The sequence below is a fragment of the Aulonocara sp. 'chitande type north' Nkhata Bay genome, linkage group LG12, assembly GCF_057382095.1.
Source record: "Aulonocara sp. 'chitande type north' Nkhata Bay isolate Kocher_YH1m ecotype deep benthic linkage group LG12, A_spYH_male_GT1.1, whole genome shotgun sequence".
NCBI classification, from domain to species: Eukaryota; Metazoa; Chordata; class Actinopteri; order Cichliformes; family Cichlidae; genus Aulonocara; species Aulonocara sp. 'chitande type north' Nkhata Bay.
The window spans coordinates 36031498-36051687 of NC_141355.1; the positions used below are offsets into that span (position 1 = coordinate 36031498).

At 42.5% G+C, this 20190-nt stretch overlaps 1 protein-coding gene across 7 annotated transcripts in view; it reads right to left on the reverse strand.

The window, feature by feature from the left end:
* Positions 1 to 20190, reverse strand: part of LOC147317998 (ral guanine nucleotide dissociation stimulator-like) — a 59092-nt gene that overhangs the window by 5408 nt on the left and 33494 nt on the right. For 5 of the 7 annotated variants that reach the window (XM_086315425.1, XM_086315423.1, XM_086315426.1 and 2 more), the window contains exons 2-16: positions 9178 to 9482; positions 7860 to 7934; positions 6688 to 6917; positions 6311 to 6435; positions 5962 to 6177; positions 5771 to 5874; positions 5616 to 5700; positions 3486 to 3563; positions 3026 to 3112; positions 2878 to 2910; positions 2653 to 2774; positions 1968 to 2063; positions 1679 to 1883; positions 750 to 824; positions 105 to 371 (exon numbers count right to left, since the gene is read on the reverse strand). In XM_086315425.1, the coding sequence (XP_086171551.1) occupies positions 105 to 371; positions 750 to 824; positions 1679 to 1883; positions 1968 to 2063; positions 2653 to 2774; positions 2878 to 2910; positions 3026 to 3112; positions 3486 to 3563; positions 5616 to 5700; positions 5771 to 5874; positions 5962 to 6177; positions 6311 to 6435; positions 6688 to 6917; positions 7860 to 7934; positions 9178 to 9482 (2103 nt within the window). The remainder of the gene's footprint in view (positions 1 to 104; positions 372 to 749; positions 825 to 1678; positions 1884 to 1967; positions 2064 to 2652; positions 2775 to 2877; positions 2911 to 3025; positions 3113 to 3485; positions 3564 to 5615; positions 5701 to 5770; positions 5875 to 5961; positions 6178 to 6310; positions 6436 to 6687; positions 6918 to 7859; positions 7935 to 9177; positions 9483 to 20190) is intronic. The other 2 variants (XM_086315422.1, XM_086315421.1) reach the window with 2 other exon arrangements.

Genomic DNA, 20190 nt, shown 5'->3' on the forward strand with positions numbered 1-20190 from the left:
AACATCAACATCTGTTCCTAACTATTAACCATCACTTTACACACAGAGAAAACTCTGACTTCACTGCCTCTTAAAAAGCCTGAAAGCTGTTTTTCTGCCCTCACCAGGATGCTCTTATACATGTTCCCGTTCTCCACGTCCAGGCTGACCCTGATGATGCAGCAGTCGTCCACCTGCTGGTTGTACAACGGCAGCGACAGAGTCGAGTAGTTCGACACAGCCGACACCGAGCGTTTGTGTGAGCGCGAGGCCGACAACGGGGTGGAGGAGGAGACGGAGGAGGAGGAGGCGCTGCTGGAGCCGGAGGCTGAACCAGAGCTCGAGCCCATCCCGGACGTGTCCAGAGACGACAGAGACGTACATTCCCAGAACTGAAAGGTTATCAGAGGGAGAGGTTGGTGGGAGAGGCTGAAAAATGAAGCCAATACTGAAGAAATAAAAACCTCATGCAGTTCCTCTAAAGATCACTTGCGGCTCCAAAAGCAAGTCAGTCCCCATCAATGCTTCATGTTAAAGTTTCCAACTTTACATGAACATGTTTACAGCTACAGTAAGCGATTCTGGTATCTGTAGCTAATTTTCTTCTTAATAATAAGGGGAATTATTATTGGACAATTATTACTGAGCAGGTTTGCAGCTTTCTAAATCGAGTACCCCACCCCACCCCACCCTGTCTGGTTTGCAGACAGTCATCCAAGCCATTTCAGGTTTTCAGTGTGAAATGAACAGAAAAACATAGCAGCCGTTACCGTTGAGGTTGTATCTGCAGCTGGAGCTTCTCTTCCCAGTGCTGAGACAGTTAGTTTCACCGAAGGAGTCGACGTCTGGAGGAGGACAAAGGAAAACAAAACAGAACCAGTCATCGCGCGGCCCCAGACCACTCTGACACGATGACAGCCATTATTTTTCTCCACACAGGACACAGAGATCACGCTCAAATAAACTGAACTTTAGGTGGGAACAAATGTGCTCTGTGAATAATCCCTGTGACTTAAGGACTTAAGCTCCCAGTGTGGCTGTGCGCTGGGAGTTTTTCTAAGTATAACACTGTGGAACTCACGTCTGTTTGTTGTAACTGTGAGTGATCACCAGGGGGCAGCGTGGGCTACTCTTACTCATGTTTGTAGAATTTCAGCAGTGAAGTCAAACCCAGCGTTAAACTACATGTTTATAATTCGTAGCGTTCATATCGTCTTGATTTTGAAGGCTAAACCTTGGTGTAGTCACAATGTCACACGACTTCAGTACAAATGACTACAGGTCCCACCCAGGCCTGGTTTTCTGTTCAGTTTCGGTGTGTTTTGGTCCCTTTTTTGATTTTACTGATTTTCTTTTTTGTGTTTACATTTTTCCATTGTCTAAAGTGTTTCCTTGTCTTTATTTACTTTTGTTTTGTGTGTGTTTGCCCTTCATTATCTGACTCTCCTTCTGCCCTGTTTTGAATTTCGGTTTTGTTTTCCCCGCTGAAGTTTTCTTGTAGTTTGTAGCAGTTAACATTGTCCAATAAAGGCTCGCCCTTTTGTATTCAGCCTGCTTCCCTGTCCTCCATTTGAGTCCTTCTTTCGAGTTTTATGCTCAAAGCAAAGACTTCAAACATGAGGAAACGTTTCCAGCAGATCCACTGTTGTTTTTTTCCCTCCTCACAAACAGCTGCTTAAAAATGTGCAGCTTTTTCTACCTTTCTCTCGTGTCCCTCCGGTGAGTCTGACAGGAAGCTGGCGTTCACATCCTCCAGGTCTGATCCGCTCGAGCTGACAGAGGTGACGCTGAGAGCGTCGCCGCTGTCCCCCCCTCCTCCTTGGTACGGCCTGTAGTGCGAGTGGTCGAAGGACTTGGAGTGAGAGCCTGCGGCACTGCTGCAACCGGCCTCCGTCAACTGTCGGCTGCAGATGACACCGTAACAGGAGGGTTATGAAAATAAGACTGGTGGTCAAGTTTAAAACAATGGTATTAACGCTGCGACTTACTCGCTCCAGCGCTTCATGATTCCTCCGTTCTTCTTGCCTCGGAGCGTGTTGCTCGCCGACTCTGACAGAGGCTCGATCTCACAGGACAGATTGTAGCTGCGGGAACAGGAGGGAGTCAGGACGGCAAGAGAGAAAATGGGAATTCAAAGACATAAACTCAAGGATGAGATAGGATAACACGGTTAGCACCGATAACACTGAGCTGGGTCATTACACCTGCAGATGTGTAAATTTGGTGGGTTTCACCACTGCTTCCATAAATAATTCTGTCATTTTTAATGGTTTTGTATTATTTTAAACCCCTCACCGCCTCCTCTGAAATGATATTTTCACCATTTTCATCAAAACGCAGATATTTTAATCCTGACGGCAAAACTGAGGACAAACTGAATAACCCACGCTTCATGCTGGCAGCCAGTGCTGTGAATCATTTCATAAACTCCTAAAAATCTTGGAACATGTGAACATTTCATGTGTTCCTGCCAAAACTTGAGGGTTTATATATATATATATAAATATATATATTAGTTGTTTTTAAAGCACGGCACCAAGTTTTGTTAAATTCCCCTTTTCACTGTCAGAATTAAAGGATGACTGCAGATATCCAACCACCATCAAAATAACAGCCAGATTTCCTGCTTTCCTCCGGGGTCAGAGACAGAGGGAGGAGCCTGTGATGACTGACCTCTCTGCCTCGCTGTATTTGTCCACGCCGGCGAACCACTCCCTGAAGTGGCTGTCCTGAGTGAAATTGTAGTTGTTGGAGGCCAGCTGGAGCAGTTTGATCTGAGCGATCACCTCAAACTCCTGCAACAAGAGGGCAGAGCCGAAAAAAGGGTTTGACTTTGAGATTTGGACCGCCAGATTATTTTTGATGATGACTTCAAACAAACAAAAAGAAATAATTCACCTTTCTTCTCTTCTCGAAGTTAATCAGACCACCCTGAAAAAGAAGAAAAGAAATTATTAGCAGTGATAGAAAATAAAAAATACAAACCCAGGAAGAGGGTTTAAAATCCAAAAATCATCACAGTAACGACTCCCATCTGACGTCTGACCTCAGTGTAATCCTTCATGGCAGTGTCCATCATCACCAGGTCCGTCAAGAAAGTCCCCAGGTAAGGGATCGTCCCCTGCATCACTCCCTGTTTACGGAACACGTGGAGATGAACATGCATTTAGAGTGCAAGTAACCATTTCTCTAGAACAACGTTATTTAAACCAGTGCTGCAGGAAAAATTTGATTTTCATCAGTAAGTAGTCCTGCAATCTGCAGGAGTTTAGGCTAATCACTGCTTGTTGAAATTTGTAAGAAAACTTCCAGAAAACTAAATTTGAAGAGCAGCTGCCAATCCCCCATTCAAAATGTGATTGTACTCCTTAAGTGGATTTGATATAGAGTACTGGTTGCAGCAGATGTGCCTGTTAGCATAAGAAAAATAAGTAAATGGAGGCTGACTCAGCGCCTGAAGCAGTGCTTTGGTGGAAAAGCATCAAGCAGATAGCATGTGGTCTCACCAGGTCTCTCTGCTGCTGGTGTCTCCTCTGAGCGCGTTTAGGGTTGATTTCTAAAGTTGCAAACTTGGAGGTGCCCTCCTGCAGAATAAACAACACATGATAAGTTTTTCTGGATGCTAAAAATCACAAATGTGCAAAATAGAGGCCAAACACTAAAAATACCCAACCCTCCTTCCACCAAGGCGCAATAAGTGAGTTTTGCTCACTCACTTCTGCAGAAAAACAAACGTCCCCACAACAAACATCCCTGTGCTACATAATTCAACATCAGACACAGTTTATCCCATATTGTCTTCCTTTAAACGACTTCTGAATACACACATTTCTCCTGTAATACAGTTAGATTAATTTTTGTTGTGCGTTTCCCAAAACCACAAAATGACAGATAACACACTAAACAATAAAACATATATAAACTGAAAGAAAAATAATCATTCTGACTGACCCAGATCAAAATGCTCAGTTTTGGTCTTTTCTAAAATATAATGTTAGGCAACTTTGAACATAGCTGTAGTCGAGCTATAACATTTAAGATGCAGGTGTTTCAAATGTGGTCTTCAGTGACATCGCTTTAAAATGAGGCTCTGAAGCGAGGACGTCTCATTCCGCCTCGACTCCTTCTTCCTCATGCCTCGTCTTCGCCTCCTCCGCTCGTATCTCTCGTGGGAGGAACTGAGACCAGGGAGAGGAGTCGAGGACGTGCAATCCAGGAATGAGAAATGACGCACATCTTACAAGCTAACTCAACTCAACTCCAACCTGACACATTCTCCAAGCTTTAGAAACACTATAACTATTTCATTCCTGTCATTAGCGATTTTTAACCAGGAACCTCCCTTCAAGGATGTTTTTCTCCAAAAGCTTTTTAAACTTCATATACTTCGTTTATGTGTTACAGCAGATTAGATCTTTAAAACCTGTTCTGAAATAAAAAATAAAACATCTGCACGACCTCAAAGTAAAAACTGGGAGAAAATCCACCTCCTTGCCGTTCCTTGCGCATTCCTCAGAGTGATGTAATGCCCGGAGGCCTCCGGAGCTTCGTGCAACTCGAGCCAACTGAGTCGAGTCAACGCGGCCTGTCCCGAGCAGATAGACAGAGGCGACGCCCTGAGGTCTGCTTTCACATATTGGAGCCGTTATCTACACCTGCCAAAGGGTTCCTCCCTGTGACGTCAGCAGGGATTCCCTCAGCGGACGCCGCGGGTGTTAACTAACTCAGCATTACATCAGAAAACTTCTCAGGTTAAAAATAGGTGATTGCAATTATTTACAATGATTATGAGCTTTTTCCTAAAAATTGAGCAGTCTTTATGAGCGTGCAAATGTCAGAATGTGACAACTTAAAAACTTGTTGATTGTAAGGACAGCGCTGCAGCATAAGTGCAACTAAGTCCTGTTTCAGTCTAAGTTTCTTGTGCGATAAAAGCCAAACATCCCTACTGCTCTTCAGACCTTCTGTTTACAAGCAGCAGCCACTCAAAAGCGAGTTGGTGTAAAAGGCGGAGGAATTAAAACAGCTTGTTTCAGACAGAGGACGAATGCAAAGCCCCAGTGCAAGAAAAATAATCATTATTTTGACCTGTGAATCATGCAAAGCTTGTGTAGTAAAGTCAAAGAGTAAAGACGAGCAGCGGAAAGCATGTGCAGCCTGTTGATCTGTCATCTCATTTCCTGCTCACTCAAATATCTTGAATTTATGAATCAGCTCCTGCTGACCTTCCACTGAATGCGTCAATACGAGCAAAACACTCTGACGGTGTCAACAGGTCTCTGCATTAAACCCACTATATCGCACTAATGATGACAGCAACCTGTCAGCTGCACAGAGCCCACCCTGGACATCGTATATGGATCCTGTTGTCCAAAAGTAACAGAACAAGGTGCTCTGATGTGCAGGAAGCTTGGCTGCAGCTGTTGTGAGGAAGGATACTGACAGTAAAGGGTCACCTAGCCGTGCATCCTCCCGCCGCCTGCTCAGCTGCCACGTGTTACTGTTATGTAACTCATAAACGGATTTGTCTGCGTATTATTGTGAAGATGGCTTTTCCTTCAGCGGCTAAATACACCTCCTCCGTTTTCACTGTGCACCCCCTCAGTGTTATGTTTACATCTGTTGCTGTGACTCACCTTCACCAGCAGCTCTCGGCTCAGGGAGTAATTGTTGTCGTCAGAGAAGATCTCGGACAGCTCGCGGAAGGTTCGGAAACTTTCCCTGTAGGCGGACAAAGAGGTCAGCGCACAACAATCACTCTGCAGAGCCTGCAGGCGGGCACGAAACCTACCGTGACACTTCCTCCCAGGTCCTCTTTAGGCGGTGGATTGCGTTGCACTGCAGGGCGGAGAGGATGGCTCGCAACGAGGAGAAGTTCTTTAGTATTCGACACTCCTGAAAACAGCAATCGTTCAGTCAGAAACAAACCAAAACGGCCGTCAGTCCCAGGAGCACATGAGCTCAGCAAACCAGAAGTCTCACCCGGGCAACTTCTATCCACCTCTCCAGCAGACGGGCTCTCTGGTTGGGCTTCAGTGCCGGGTTGCTCAGGCAGGTGGTGATGACACAGTTGGTGACAGAGTTGAATTGGGCCACGGTGGCTCTGATGGTGGGAGCCAGGTGCTCCTTACCTTTCTTATCCCGCTGAGACCAAATCCCCCCCAGGCAGTGGTAGGGAACCACCTTCTTGAACAGATCCTGAATGGACGCAGAGAAAGAGGGGAGTTAAAATCGATACTTATTTCTAATTTAAAGAGAGGCGGTGCAGATACGATCTTAAGAATCAACACCACCAGGTAACTGTGCTGAAAGGGACAGGAAAGATTCTCACCGCGTCCATGAGCGTGAACTGCTCTGCCACCATGATGGGGTCAAACGACAGGAAACTGAAAGCAGGAAGCTCATCCTCAAAGCCGCTCTCTTCCTGCGTAGCAAAAGGGCAGCCGATGTGTTCCCCTAAAGAGAATAAAAAAATATATATTTTTCACACAGCTGACTCCACCCGAGCTCAACCTTAACACAGCTCCTGCACTTTTTCTGAGCCAACACTTTCTTTGTTCTTTACAGCAACAAATATCTCAGCGTTTGAACTGAAACTGAACATCTAGAGCCACCTGAAATGTGCACAGCCTTCAACTGGTTTATTCTAACACTTCAGGTTTTTATTACTGTGGGACCACCATTCTGATATGTTAAAGGAGTCCCTGCCTGCTCTGGTGTCCCTCTCTTGTCCTGCCTTCATACCATCAGGATCAGGCTCACACTGCTGTCTTCGGTGGAAGTGGGCCAGCAGGTTGCGGGCACGGCGCTCCAGGTCCGAGCCAGGGAAGTGGAGGTGAAGGTAAGCGAGGAGCTGATGTAGACACTCGTAGTTGGGAGGGCTCCAGAAGTCCTCAGAGTACTGGTCCAGCCACGCGCCCAGGATGGACGAAACAGTGCTGAAACACACAGGAAATAAAATATAAGAAAAGAGCCTCCTTAGGAAACCCACAAAGCAACAATATGAAAGTAGAAAAACAAAATTTATAGAAAGACATTCTCACATTTTCAATTTTAAGGTGCGCTTGAGAGAATTATCTACTACAGTATGTTAGTGTTTATCTGAACTGGTGACTCTTATGGTCAGGTTGTTTTTCCATCCTTTGTTATTTCCATTCTTGTGATTCAAACTAAATCTAAACAAATATGGTTTCTGTTACACAAGAGTAAAAAAAAAAAAAGCCCTGTTTTACTGAATTAATGAGCCATCTTGAAACCCTAAAAGAGCCTCTACTGCTTAAAGCTCGATGTCATTAACATGAATGACCCTCCACTTAGTTTAATACAGCTTTATTTTGGCTTAGATTTGAAACAATGGGACCTTTGAGTAATACAGCCTTCATTCAGGATATAAGGATGACGCAAATAATGCATAATGCATTATCATAAAATGCATTCAGGGTCACTACATGGCTACAAGATGGAGGAGGTGGTTTTTACTCATGAAATCATGTTCCCAGTGCGCGGATTTGAGTATCTGAAGATATCTCATTTATTTAGAAAAAAATTAAAACTGCACAATGTTTCCATGAAGTTTAAAACAACAGCTACCTGAAGTCAATGGGAGCATTTCTCAGAAAACACTGTCTTGACTTTAAGGATTTAACTAAAGCTCTTTTAAAAGAGAATAAGAAAATGAATAAGTTGTTTATTTTTCTGTGATTTATCACATTTTTAGGGCTGCCTGAACTCAAACAGCCCCCTCAGTCTGACAGGTATCCAGCCACGGGGAAGAAAAGGATCCCTTTAAGCCGGGGAGGAGGGGGGTTGAGGCTCGGTGCTGTGAATGTACTCTGTGATTAATGTTGGAAGCTCGACACTGAAGGTTGCAGCACGCTTACTTTCTCAGCTCTGTGCAGTCGTCCTGGGAGACTCTGTGTGCTGTGGCTGCAGGCACATTTTGGAGCTTGGCATACCTAAAAACAGAAAGAAAAAAAACACCAGTTTCATTTTATGAACCAAACTAATGAACAAAACAACCAAAAAAGAAAGAAGCTTCAGTCTGAGTTTTCATGTCAAGGTTTGATGGCTCTCTCTCTCTCTTTTGTTGTTGTCCCTAATAAGCTAAACATTTTAAAAGCACAGGGGCATTAGTAACAGTGTTTTGTAATACTGAGCAATATTTAAAATTATTCTGAACAGAAAAACATGAAACACTCAGAAAATGTCCTGAGGCAAACTTGAACCCACGCCCCTGCAGTAGCCTTCAGCATGTGGGTCACATACGGTGATACTGCTAAACTCATTGAGCCTTACTGTCATCGGCATCTTTTTATTTTTTATTGCAGTTTTATTATTGTATCATATTTATTTTTTACTACATTTTGCTTTGCAGTAAAACAATTGTAGCAAAAGCACAGGAGTAGTAAAACTAGTCGTAGTTGTAGACCTCTGACCACTGCGCAGGGTCCATCCACTAAGTGCACGATGGCCGTTTAAAAAAATACAACTTCACAGCACAAACGAACACATTTACTACAAATCTGCTGTGTATGTGCGGTTTTTCCCTTCATCACAACTGCTGGGTGGACATATTTTGTTTTATTGGCTTTTCAGGGGTGTGGTCCTTTTGATTGACAGGTGTCCAGGCGCAGGCGGTTGTCCCGGGCCTTATCTCTGTTAATTCGACTCACTTAACTGAAATATTCAGCTGTGTGTGCTGTTGGTGCCTTTTGGATAATTTTGCATTGAACAGCTGAATTAACCATGATATCACTCGGGGTACCAGGTTCAGCTCTTTTGAGAGAAATTCTAGTAATTTATAAGTCTGTTAATTAATGTTACGTCAGTCCTCTGTATACAGTGTGTAGGCATGATGGGGTTCATTTACAGTGTGATCATTTTGGCACTTTTGGTCCTTTATAATCTTAAGAAATATTCCCTTGTTTCTTGTAATTTGGAGAATTTATTTCTAAGTAAATCTGCTATTTTAATCTTCTGATATACTGAATTTTTTTCTCTGTTTGTTTTATAATAATGGATCTGAGCATGATTATGTGTCACAAAACAAAAATATTCAAGTAAAGTGTCTAAATTTTGTACTTAAACACAACTTCTAATGTATTCACATTCATTTCTGATTAAGAATTTAAATCAGAAAAGTCTGGAAAAAGCACAAATCTGCTTTTCCACCTGGTGTGTCGTCTGGTGTCACCGTACCTGTTGAGCAGGAGATCGAGCACCTGCTTGGTGGTGGCGAAGGATCGGTAGGTACAGAGGAAGATGGTGACGTAGGTGGAGTCTTTGCCCTTGAACGCCGACACCATGTACTCCACCAGCCTCTCCAGAGTGCCGGCCTTGATGGTCCGCACCTTGCAGGTTTCGTAGAGGCTCAGGGCGGAGTCCGTGTCCACGCCCAGCCATCGCTGCCCTTTGCTGGCCGACTGGTGAAGCTGCACCTTCCTCAGTGTGATGGTGAAGATGGCGTCCTCCTCGGCCTCCTCGCCGATCTCCTGCGTCGAGCTCTGAGAGGCAGACAAGGAAAACAAAACATTTTACTCCAACTGTCGACTTCGTTTGGGTGAAATTTTGTCCCAGGATCCACGGCGGTTTCTTCATGCTGGAACAAGCGCTTCAAATAAGTGTTTAAGGGACCAGATTAGAGGGAGCTGAAGGCTGAGAGGAGCAGCCATCTTTACCGTGCAGAACGTGGAGTTAAAAATGTCCGGCATCTAATTCTGGGACTAAACCCTTTAATTATGACCATCTGTGTGACCTGGCCCTCTCCTTTCTGCTCGGTCCCTCTCTCTGAGTCATACTTCGTGAATCATGTGCGTGCACAAACAAACAATAGCTTGTTACCAAACAGAGCTTGCTGGATAACTGGGTCGACAATACAGGCTGCAGCCTGCATTTACCCAAACGGGGAATTAACACAAGCTGCTTGTTGCCTGAATGAGGGCTCTGTGGGCCGCTGCAGGTCACCACCCACAACAGTTTGTTGTTGTTTTCTCCTCAACATGAAAAACGAAGATGAAACAAACCATGAACTGTGATGCTGACGGGGATCATCATAAAGTAAGGATACGAATTCCACTTCACCTGATGCCTCATCAGCACCGCTCGTGGTTACACAACAGAAACAAAAGTGTTACCTCTGACGGCTTATGAGTAAAATTAGATCTTTAACACTAATTTCCTTGAAAACACCAAACTCTAGCTTAGCTGCCTACAATGCAACATGCACTGGGATAGTTCTTCAGCTGGCCTGCAGTGCTGTTTCCCCATCTAGCTTGCCCAGTTTTAGAGATATCAGCAATAAGGATGTCTGCCTCTTGAATTTAATTGACCTAAATGGACCTTTGGAGGATGACTTAAACATGTAAGCAAAGATCAGCTCCCAAGCAATAAAGATGAGAACATAATTAGATGAGTTCATTTTCAAAATAAGAGCAAGAAGCACTTTTTTCTAGTTTTCTAGAAACTTGATCACGGTTGGATAATTTTTCTAAAATGCTCAATTGAACAACCAAATATACCTGGACTGTCTGTGAGTGGGGAAACACCACTGTAAAATAAACATTAGCTGTTTGAGGGGCCAAGAAAGATGAACATATTAAAACCTAACAGGAAGAGCCACGGTGGTGTGAATCACTATGGAGGAATGGCATGCAGTGCCACAGTCGTCTGTCACGGCCACTTATCGTGGATCCTCAGAGAATTAGTCATTCAAGTCCATTTCCAGCATCTCAGCTCGGGGCTGAGAGACGCTCAGCACCGTTTGGAGCTGTAATTAAATGTCAACAAACAGCTAACATTCTCTGAGTAATAATACAAAGACTAAATTGGGAGAAACTGTGATATTTTTCACTATTTTACGTGTATGGAGTGAAACAGTAACAGTTAATGGCCAAAAAACAATGAGCATAACCGTGAGCTGCAGCCCAATCATTTAGTGTTATGTCAGAACCAGCCTACTAACAAACAGATTATGGACAGAAGGCGATGCCATTTCACACACTTGATAACCAACAATGTTTTCATAAACGCAGAAAAAAGACTCAAATCAAACTGGCTTTAACTGGGATATCTAACCTCTGCCCAATAAACAAGAGTCCTGTACACAGAAGGTGACCTTCAGTAACCCTGAAGAGACCCTGACAGCTGAGGGAGGGTGTATGTGACAGATAAAGAGAGGAGACAAACCCCTGGACTGCTGTAAATCCTGCTGGATATAATGGCCGAGGCACAGCTGCAGCTGAGAGGCTCAACAGCAGGAGCGGCTCTTATCAGCCAAACCGCAGAGGCCGCGCCACCATCACCTCCGGCCCGAAAAATGCAGCGCTCAAGGGCAGCTCCTCGCTCTATCGGGCGAATCGATTCCCAGAATAATGCTCCTATTCATGTTCCCGTAAGTGTTGCCGTGCAAACCAAACAGTCCGTGCTAGTAGAAAAATAAGTGAGAGGCTGATGCTCTAAAAAGGGGAGTTCAATGCCATCTCCAAATGGCTTCAACAGAGGAAACTACCAAGTGTGAAACACCACTGTCTATTTCAACATGACTAGAAGCTGAATCTAGACTCAAAATGTCGGTGAAAATGAAATCTTAAAGTTCATTTGAAGGTTTCTCCAGTGAAAACGGACAGAAATGCTCGTCTCAGTGACTCGTCTGGGTCTCAGCTGCACAGCTGATATGTTGAACACCTTGTGAACCATCTCGGAGCTCAGCATGTTTTAAAACTGAGGCTTAAATCTAGAGGTGACTCTGCTTTTGCCATAAGAGATTTAGTCTTCAGTCTGAAAACTGGGGTGTTTTCCTACGAGAGCCATGAAGCAGGTGACAGCGTTTTCAGTTTTCCTCTTAAACTGAAAACAGTTTTACAGTTTGAACATTTGGGCTCGATCACTCTCCTTGTAAATAAAATGAGAAAAAAAGTTTATTTCAAATCAGGTTCAGTTGCAGTTTGACTTAATCAGCATCGTTTACTGATGTAACAGCTCAAAAGCACTGATAAGACATTCAGTGGGGGGTTTCTCATAAAATCTCATAAATCCAGAAGCAGCCCTTTTCGTTTCACTTACATTTATCTTTTCCTCGCATTCCTTCAGCCTGACTCGGTGTTTCATCAATAAAATCAACACCACACCGCGTTTTAAAATCCCTGCTATAAACAATTAATGACACGCCAGACAAAGCAGGGTCACAGTTAGATGTTAATTATAGAAATCACACTGAACCAGAAGCACTGATTACTTTTATTTATAGAATCCAATTTACCCACTGTGGTTAAAAACAAAACTAAACAAACTGCGTCACAGTCATTACAGCAGAGGAAGGGGTTTTGGTTATTTTTAATTTACCGGCAGCTCTCCTGAACATAGCGATGCAAATTTAGTCTCTTAGTGTTTCCACTGAAAACTACAAGATGTTCAAAGTGAATTATACAAATTATTTCTTTTATCCTGATGTGTCACGATGTTCAGGCATAGTCAATTCTGGGAAATAACTTGATGCTTATTAATATGGCATACAGATTTTATAGTTTAAACAGAACCTATTCTGCTTATTTCTCTGAGTCGACATTCATAATAATCCTTGATCATCTCATGCTGGACCTTCCTGTCTGAAATAAGCCATTTTAGCTCTTCTCTTTTAAAGATCATCCTCCCTTTAACACGGCTTTCTTTCATTGTTTAGCCCACTTTGATCACAAAGCAGGACAAGGTGGCTAATGCACAGAACATGTACCATATATTTCTCTCTCTGTAAAAAAGCTGTAAAGCTTATGAAAATACAGTTAAAAGTCCAAAATGTATGCTCTCAATCACATTTTCCAAAGCATGAACATACCCTAACCCAGTGGCTCCCAAACGTTTTTTGCTAGGTCATCCTTTGTTTTACAAGAAAATCTTTGCAGTGATTAAAACATATTCAAAGTGAAGTGGCTGTCTACAAGTAACAGACAGTGATGATGCTGCTGCTACCATTTTAAGAAAGAACTGATATAATTGTAAATATAATCTGGAGCATCTGAGCTGAATAATATTCCTCGAACACTGCTCTGAATCAGTTACACTGACAACAATATAAATGACACAACTACAGAAGGGTCCACAGGAAATGTCTGGCATCTAGAAACAGCCTCCTCCACACTCTACATTCACCTACACCGTCCTGGCTGTGAATGACCATGAATGCAAAGTGGGCTGGAGGAATGTGAGGCGAGTAAAAGTGTCAGGACAGAGTCACGAGGCAGGGAGGATACGTTTCCAGAAGGAAGGAAAAGGAAAATTAAGCCACATAATCCTTGTTTTAGACTTGTTTTAATGCTCAAACAAACTGGTTTATATTAAACACAGTGGTTTTTTTTCCTTGGCTTCCTTTGGCCTGACTGTTGCCCGGTGTTCCAGTACAGGAGTCGGCTCAGCCCTCACATTAAATGGTAATCTTACCGCACGAATGTACCAAAGCAAAATCCTAGTAGATTTACAGAGGGCTGAAACAAAAGAGGCTTGTCCAGCTGCTAAGGGTCGTTTTTAAGGATTCCTGCTGGCCAAGAATACCCAAGGAGGCACTTTGGTCAAAGACTTTTAACAGTTTTTAGTTGCTGGGTAGTTTTTAAACTTGTACTTTTAAATAAGGAGGTCAAACCAGCATTCGTGATGGATGTTTTCAACCATTTTGAGTCCCTGTCTTCCTGCTTCCAAAAAACTCTGGTGTTTGTTTTTGTTTCCATGACAGATTTTGAGGTTATCTTCTACCCTGATCCAAAACATAAACTTAGATTATAAACTTATTACCACTGACAAAATGACCCAAGCTGAAAGTAAAGGCTCTCTCACGGCTATTACCAAGAAGGCTGCAGAGTTTCAAGATTTTCTTTGAGTAAAACTTTATTTAATCTGTAAATATAGATGGAGAAGAGCTTCTGACTGCATCAGGATTAGGCACAAACACCTTGAGTGACTTTAAGGGTTACTCCTGCATGACTCCATCCAAAAAGGAAAATCACCAGGATTCTAATTTTTAAAAAAGTAAACCAAATGAGAAAAGTTTTTATTGATTACACAGTCAATTCAGGAAAGTTCACGTATTTTCTATTAAAAAGGCAGCACAGACTCTTGCACTGCCTTAACTACATGTGGACCAGATATACTTACATGCACAGTCATCTATCAAAGGGTGAAGGAAAAACAAGGAGGCGACAATTGGTGCTAAATTCTATCTTCAGCAGGCCGAGGTGACTAGCTCCTTCCTGCACCTGCCATGGCAGCTAGGTAAGTATGACTGATCATGAAGGATCGTGTAGCTTTTCATGATTTAATAACGTAAAACACACACACAAATGTATGCACTCAGCTGTGTGTGTTCATGTTAATTAGGGATGTGCATAGAGCTGTTCGATATAACGATAAATATCAGATGACGATATAAAAAGTCTATCGTTTCATTTTACGCTATCGTTTGTTTCGTGGTGTCGCAAAATAAACTGTTTACGGCAATATTTTTTCATCGGTCACTGTAGTGGCTATATTAATTTCTTAAAGTTCTCTCTTTCTCTTATATTTTATATAACCACACTACGGATGGACAAGCGCCTGTTTTTATGCGTTGTCGTTAGCAACAACGACGGTAACAGCATCGCGTGTCCGCTTGTTTATGTTCCACATAAACCTTTCACAATAAAGCTCAAGATCCTGTTGAGACTTTTCAAAATAAACTGAATCACGTGAAAGAGCAGATTATTTACGGATGAGAAGTAAAAAAGAGCCGTCAGGTGCTAAAAAAATAAACCTTTGACTCAAACGTTAGAACAGGCTTTTCCCTGCAGCACGCCGTGTAATAAATACTCACAAAGAAAACGGCGGCGTTTACAACTTATGTCTAAAAATGTATAGCTTCATGCTTCGGTTAAAACACTCCAGCTACATGACGCGCAGCTGGAAACATTTCCCGCAAGACGAGCTGTCCGAGATTCATAGAATTTACAGAAAATGTAAAATTTTTGTGATTTATATCGTTATCGGGACGATAGATGTCTTATATCGGGATATGAGATTTTGGTCATATAGCACAGCCCTAGATGTGCATAAATACTCAAACAGACATTTCAAAGCTGCTATCTTTACTCATCTCACACTGTGTATGTTTTCAACATTATACATAGCCCAAACATTTCAGCAACATTTAAAACACGATTCAATTAAAGGTTTCATATAGCTCTGAAAATATACAATAAATGTTTATTTGTCTAATTAAATCTGTGGATTTCAAGTGTGATCAGTATTAAACATTTTCTAAAGGGATTCTGTGTTTTTAGACTCTGCAACTAGTCTAATTTCATAGCAAACATCACTAATGCTAATTAGTTTATAAAACAACCATAACATTCTAACTGAGAAAGGCATACCATGAGGTAACAAGCTTTGGATCATAATTTTCCTGCTTCCCAACAAGTTTTTATGTCTCCTGATCATAAACATAACCTTTGTTAACAAAGCTCTTAGCACTACCAAAAACAATGGCCACACTTCTAATGACCCAAGCAGACATAAACAGGAACGATTCTCTATTGAAATTAAAAGTTAGAAGAGTCGAGAGCATCAGCATCAACTCCCAGCCTCTTCACAGCAGCCGGCTGACCTTTTCATTAGTTCGAAAAGACAATCACATCCCAAAATTTAAAAAAAGAAAAAGGTTTATCTCAAATAACAAACCTCCTTCTTTCTATCTGATAGTGTATAGGCTTTATAAATACAGCTAACTGGCACAGGAACAGGCTAAAATAAACATAAGGGCTGAAGTAAACCTTGGGGCTGCGCCAAATCCCCCCCAAGGCCAAAGAGCCCTCTGGGAGTGTGTTCGGAGGAGTGAAGCTACAGGGCTCATCAACAGCAAACACACCTGCTTCGAAAGTGACCATTAGAAATCCCCTCTGAGGCAAAGTCTAAATGCAGATCAAGAGAAACTCTCAAGAGAAAACCTGCCCCCTCCCCCAAAAACAATCAACAGCTGAACAAAGGCAACGCGTCCATTTCAACTCCACGGCACAAGCCGGTGACTTCCCCTCGCTAACAATGAATGCTGAAAGGCGGTGAGATCATTTGGAAGCGGGGTAAGACACAGAAGAGGGGAGGAGGGTGTAGCCGAGCTCTTTAGCTGGTAAACACTGAGGCACTGAGGGGGTCTCTGCGAGCAGAAGGCTGGTTTATGCGCCAAAGTCATTACTCATCTCCCACTGATGCTTCTGAACAGCTAAAGTGTCGGGACGCAAATGCAAACATACAATATAATTTCCAACTTCTCTTTAAAATAATTTGTCCAAGAGCTGATGTTTTAGTTTTAATCAAGCACCATGAACACTACAGCAGGTAGACATGCAGATACTTTCTTGGATAAGACAATAAATGTAACCAGGTGCTGGCAAAGTCACGAGGCGACCAAAGACTTTAGTTCCCATCCAGTGCAGCAGGTAGATATTCAAATAACTTTCAGCTGTTGGCAGCAGAGAGAAAATGAGATGACACTGGGATGTATCACCCGATAAATATTTAGATAATATAAATTTAAGTCACAAGTATTAGTGAACAAAAAAGGAGCTAAAATCATAAAACAAAACTTCTTCTTATCAATAAAACAAAAATACATAAAGACACGCCCCCTTACTTCCAAATTACCTTTATTCCAGCAGTTTCTCCATCATTTCTTTCCCAAACTAACAACAACACAAACGGTCTATTTTTATCCCTGTGCTTCTGCTGTCCAAAAGCTGACTTTGGAGAGAAATTAATTTGACAGACCAGCCGTGGGTCACAGAACTTCTGCTTAGATTTAGGAGATGACCTCAATCTACATTTCCTGTAATCAGATTTTGTTTTTATTAAGTTGGCTTGTTTACAGTGTCAAAGAAGATTCAAAGTGACGGCAGTGACTGTGGATCAGCAAACGATGGAGGATGGAGTTTATTTTCTTTCATGTTTTTTGAATTATACTTTCTACTAATTTCACTCAAATTTATTTTTTTTCTATAAAAACTAAAATAAGACCTTGATTTAACCCTCGGCTTAGGACATTTCTGCCCATGTGAGAGAGAAAGGTATTAACCGAGCCAAGCTGGCTTGCTCATTTTAGCGTTGCCATTATCAATCACACTCACAGTTTAATTGGGAAAATGAGCCTCTTATGCTGATCCCGTTCAAACAGGGCTGATTTTCATATCCATAAATCATCGTTGATGCAAATTAAATGCTAATTAAATTTGACTGTAAAACTCCTCAAATATCAACACGACTTGGATTCAGTCATTTATGTCACCCTGAGTCAGACAAGCCCGACTCAAAGTCCACTCTGTTGTTGACTCTGGAGCTTTTGCACATATCTATGCAGACGTTTGGTGTCGTGGAAAGTTTAAACGCTGACATTTCCATTGAGCAAGCTCGTTCTGCTGATGAGGACTGTCTGATACGTGGGAAGGCTCCAGAACAAGCAACGTTTTATTTTTTAAGACAACCTGCAGTTAGGATTTCTTGCTTTACACTCTGGGAGTCAGAGGACATCTGCGCTAAAATCTAAAATGTATTTTGAAGGATATAACAAAAGATTTCAGTAATTTTGCATTCCCAGACTTCAAGTCTGTATCGTGAAGTTCCCTGCTGATGCAAATAGCATTGACTCAAGGTCTGCTCACTAGCTTATGCTGGAGGTTTTCCTGTTACTATCACAGTCACTTTTTTTCTAATGATAATCTTTCAGCACGGCTGAAACCTGTGGAAGAGAAGAAGAAGAAAAACCATCCTCTGTGACTCTTCACAACCTCATAAAAGAGTTACGGTCAGGTAACTAATACCAGCAGCGATCCACCAGAAACATGTGGTTAGGCTACAAAACCAGCGTGACGGAAATCCCAATTAATTCTCAAGTGATAACGAGAACTTTGATCATTTTGTCCCGCAGGAGGTTTAAACGTTACTTCTTACAAGCAAAACCTCTGAGCTGTGTCCACGCACAGCGCATTAAAGACCTCCATCCTCCCCCTCTGCTCCCAGTTAATCCTGCCGAATTAAATCAAATCCCTCCAGAACCTTCTCTCCTGCTCTGACCCACTTTGTAACTCGCTCAGTAAAACAAAATAGCTGCTTTAAACGCGACAGGGTTGTAACTGCTTTGTGTCTTAAAATAAACTTCACCTAAATCCAAACATGAACTCACAAGTTTTAAAGCCTACAGGGGGACACCAGCCAGCCGGCTCATTTTTCCCTCTGTATGTTCTAACGCCTACCAAAATAAAGCAACGCAATATTGTTTCCGCAAAGATTATATTGATGTCAAAGTTTTTCTCCAGGTTTAGATAAACATGCTGCAGCAGACAGACAGCAAGTGCAGAATCAGGCAATTTGAGCAAAGTTGGAGAACCGAGTATTTTTCCAGGCGTCTGGCCTTCACATTCCAGTTTCTGTCTGCTGCTGCGATCCAGCCCTCAGCCACTCGACTTTCTCTCTTCAAAATGAACCCAGAAACAAAAGCTCCTCTGTGCCGAGTCGGACGGTCCGGCTCCTGATTCTCACAGCGACACTTAACCAAAGTTCCGGCTGTCGGGGCTTATCTTAAATAAGAGCACATCATAAATGGCATCCCCGTGACTCAGGCCAGAGAAAGCTGACTGAAGTCACTTTTTCTTCACTGTAAATCCAGGTCATGTGGATATAATTAGACAATGAGACATGCACAGAGGAAACCGTAATCCAGCATTGTGCACTGTCCAGTTTTTGGTTTATTCTGATTGTGTTTGAGATCATTTCTTCCATGTGGGGCTAACCGGTGCTGCGCTGCAGTATCATAACATACATCTGGGACTGCTCACAAGCAAGGCTGAGTCACTGTTAGCTCCGAGGACAATCAGATGATGACAGAAAGAACGAAGTTCATGGAAAATGTTTCAGCAGCTCGGAGTCTCTCAGTTCGCCGTCACTCTGCGCTTCTAAAACTAAAGACTCCTAAGTACTCCCCGAGGGTAGCTGCCCACTGAGGGGTTACCCTCACTGTCAAGGGCTTTCTGTCTGTTTGCATTCACGCGGTTACGGTGCGACTGGCATAGCAACAACTACAAACACAACAAGATGGACGACTGGAGGTGTGTGTCTATTAGGGATGGACTGATCTGATATTTGATTGATTATCAGTCCGATCGACACATCGGTTCAGTTCTGTGTTGTTCTGTTTACTGCACCACGTGTCAGCAGCAGCAGCCTTTTTAAGTAAAAATAAAACATATTTTCTGTTGCTCCTGTAGGGAAACAATGACAACGTCGTGCTGAACACTGTCCAAGGTAAATGGCATTGTTTTTCTTCCTTTGAATACCCCCTTAATTAAGCTTGGAATTCCAATTTCCCTGCTTTGTTCTAAAGTTAGGGGATATTTTTGGTTAATAGACGGAAATCCCAGATTTTATTTTTTTTTTAAATATGTTGATAGCTGGTGCTGCAATAACATGGAGAACATTCACTAAACACTAAGGGGAATGATCTATGAAAAAGTCCCTGCACTTCCTTCCTTCCTAAACCGAATCAGATCCTTTAAGCACAAAGGTGAACAGAGTCCCTTGAACCAATTGCTCTGGGAGTTGCTTCGCTGCTTCTCTGATGTTCTCTGCAAACTGATTTGTAATTGAATGAGCTGACAGTTCAAAGTGCTCACTGTTTCTCTTGAGACGGGCTCGATAAGCAGCAGTCTTTGTTCAGCAGAGTTTTATGAAAGGTTCGGCCCCTGATCCTGCTGATTTGCTAACGGACTGCATCGTTGGTAATTATGACTATTTTTAGCTTGAATGCACTGTTGTATACCGTTTGGCTTATTGCATCTGTGGCCAAGAGGGCTTCTTGGCTCCTGTGAAAATTAGATTATACAGGGTTGGAAAAAAAAAAGAAGAAGCAAAAACACGGTTACATAAAGTCAAACAAAGCTGGTAAAGAAAAAGAAGAAACAAAGCACGATGCACAAACAGCCAAAGTACACACTGTTACACAGAGAGACCGCTTAACTCTTAATGCAATACATTTGTACCAATCAAATGGCAAAAAAATAACAAGAAACCCTCTGCTAACTGAGGTTAACAAAGACTATCCTCTTCAGTTACACGTGGACGAGTTGTGGTTGTATGCACAGTCACCCCTCAGAGGCCCATTTTGAGCCAGGAAAAAAAAACTCTGCATGAGTGCAACTGTTTTATTATAGG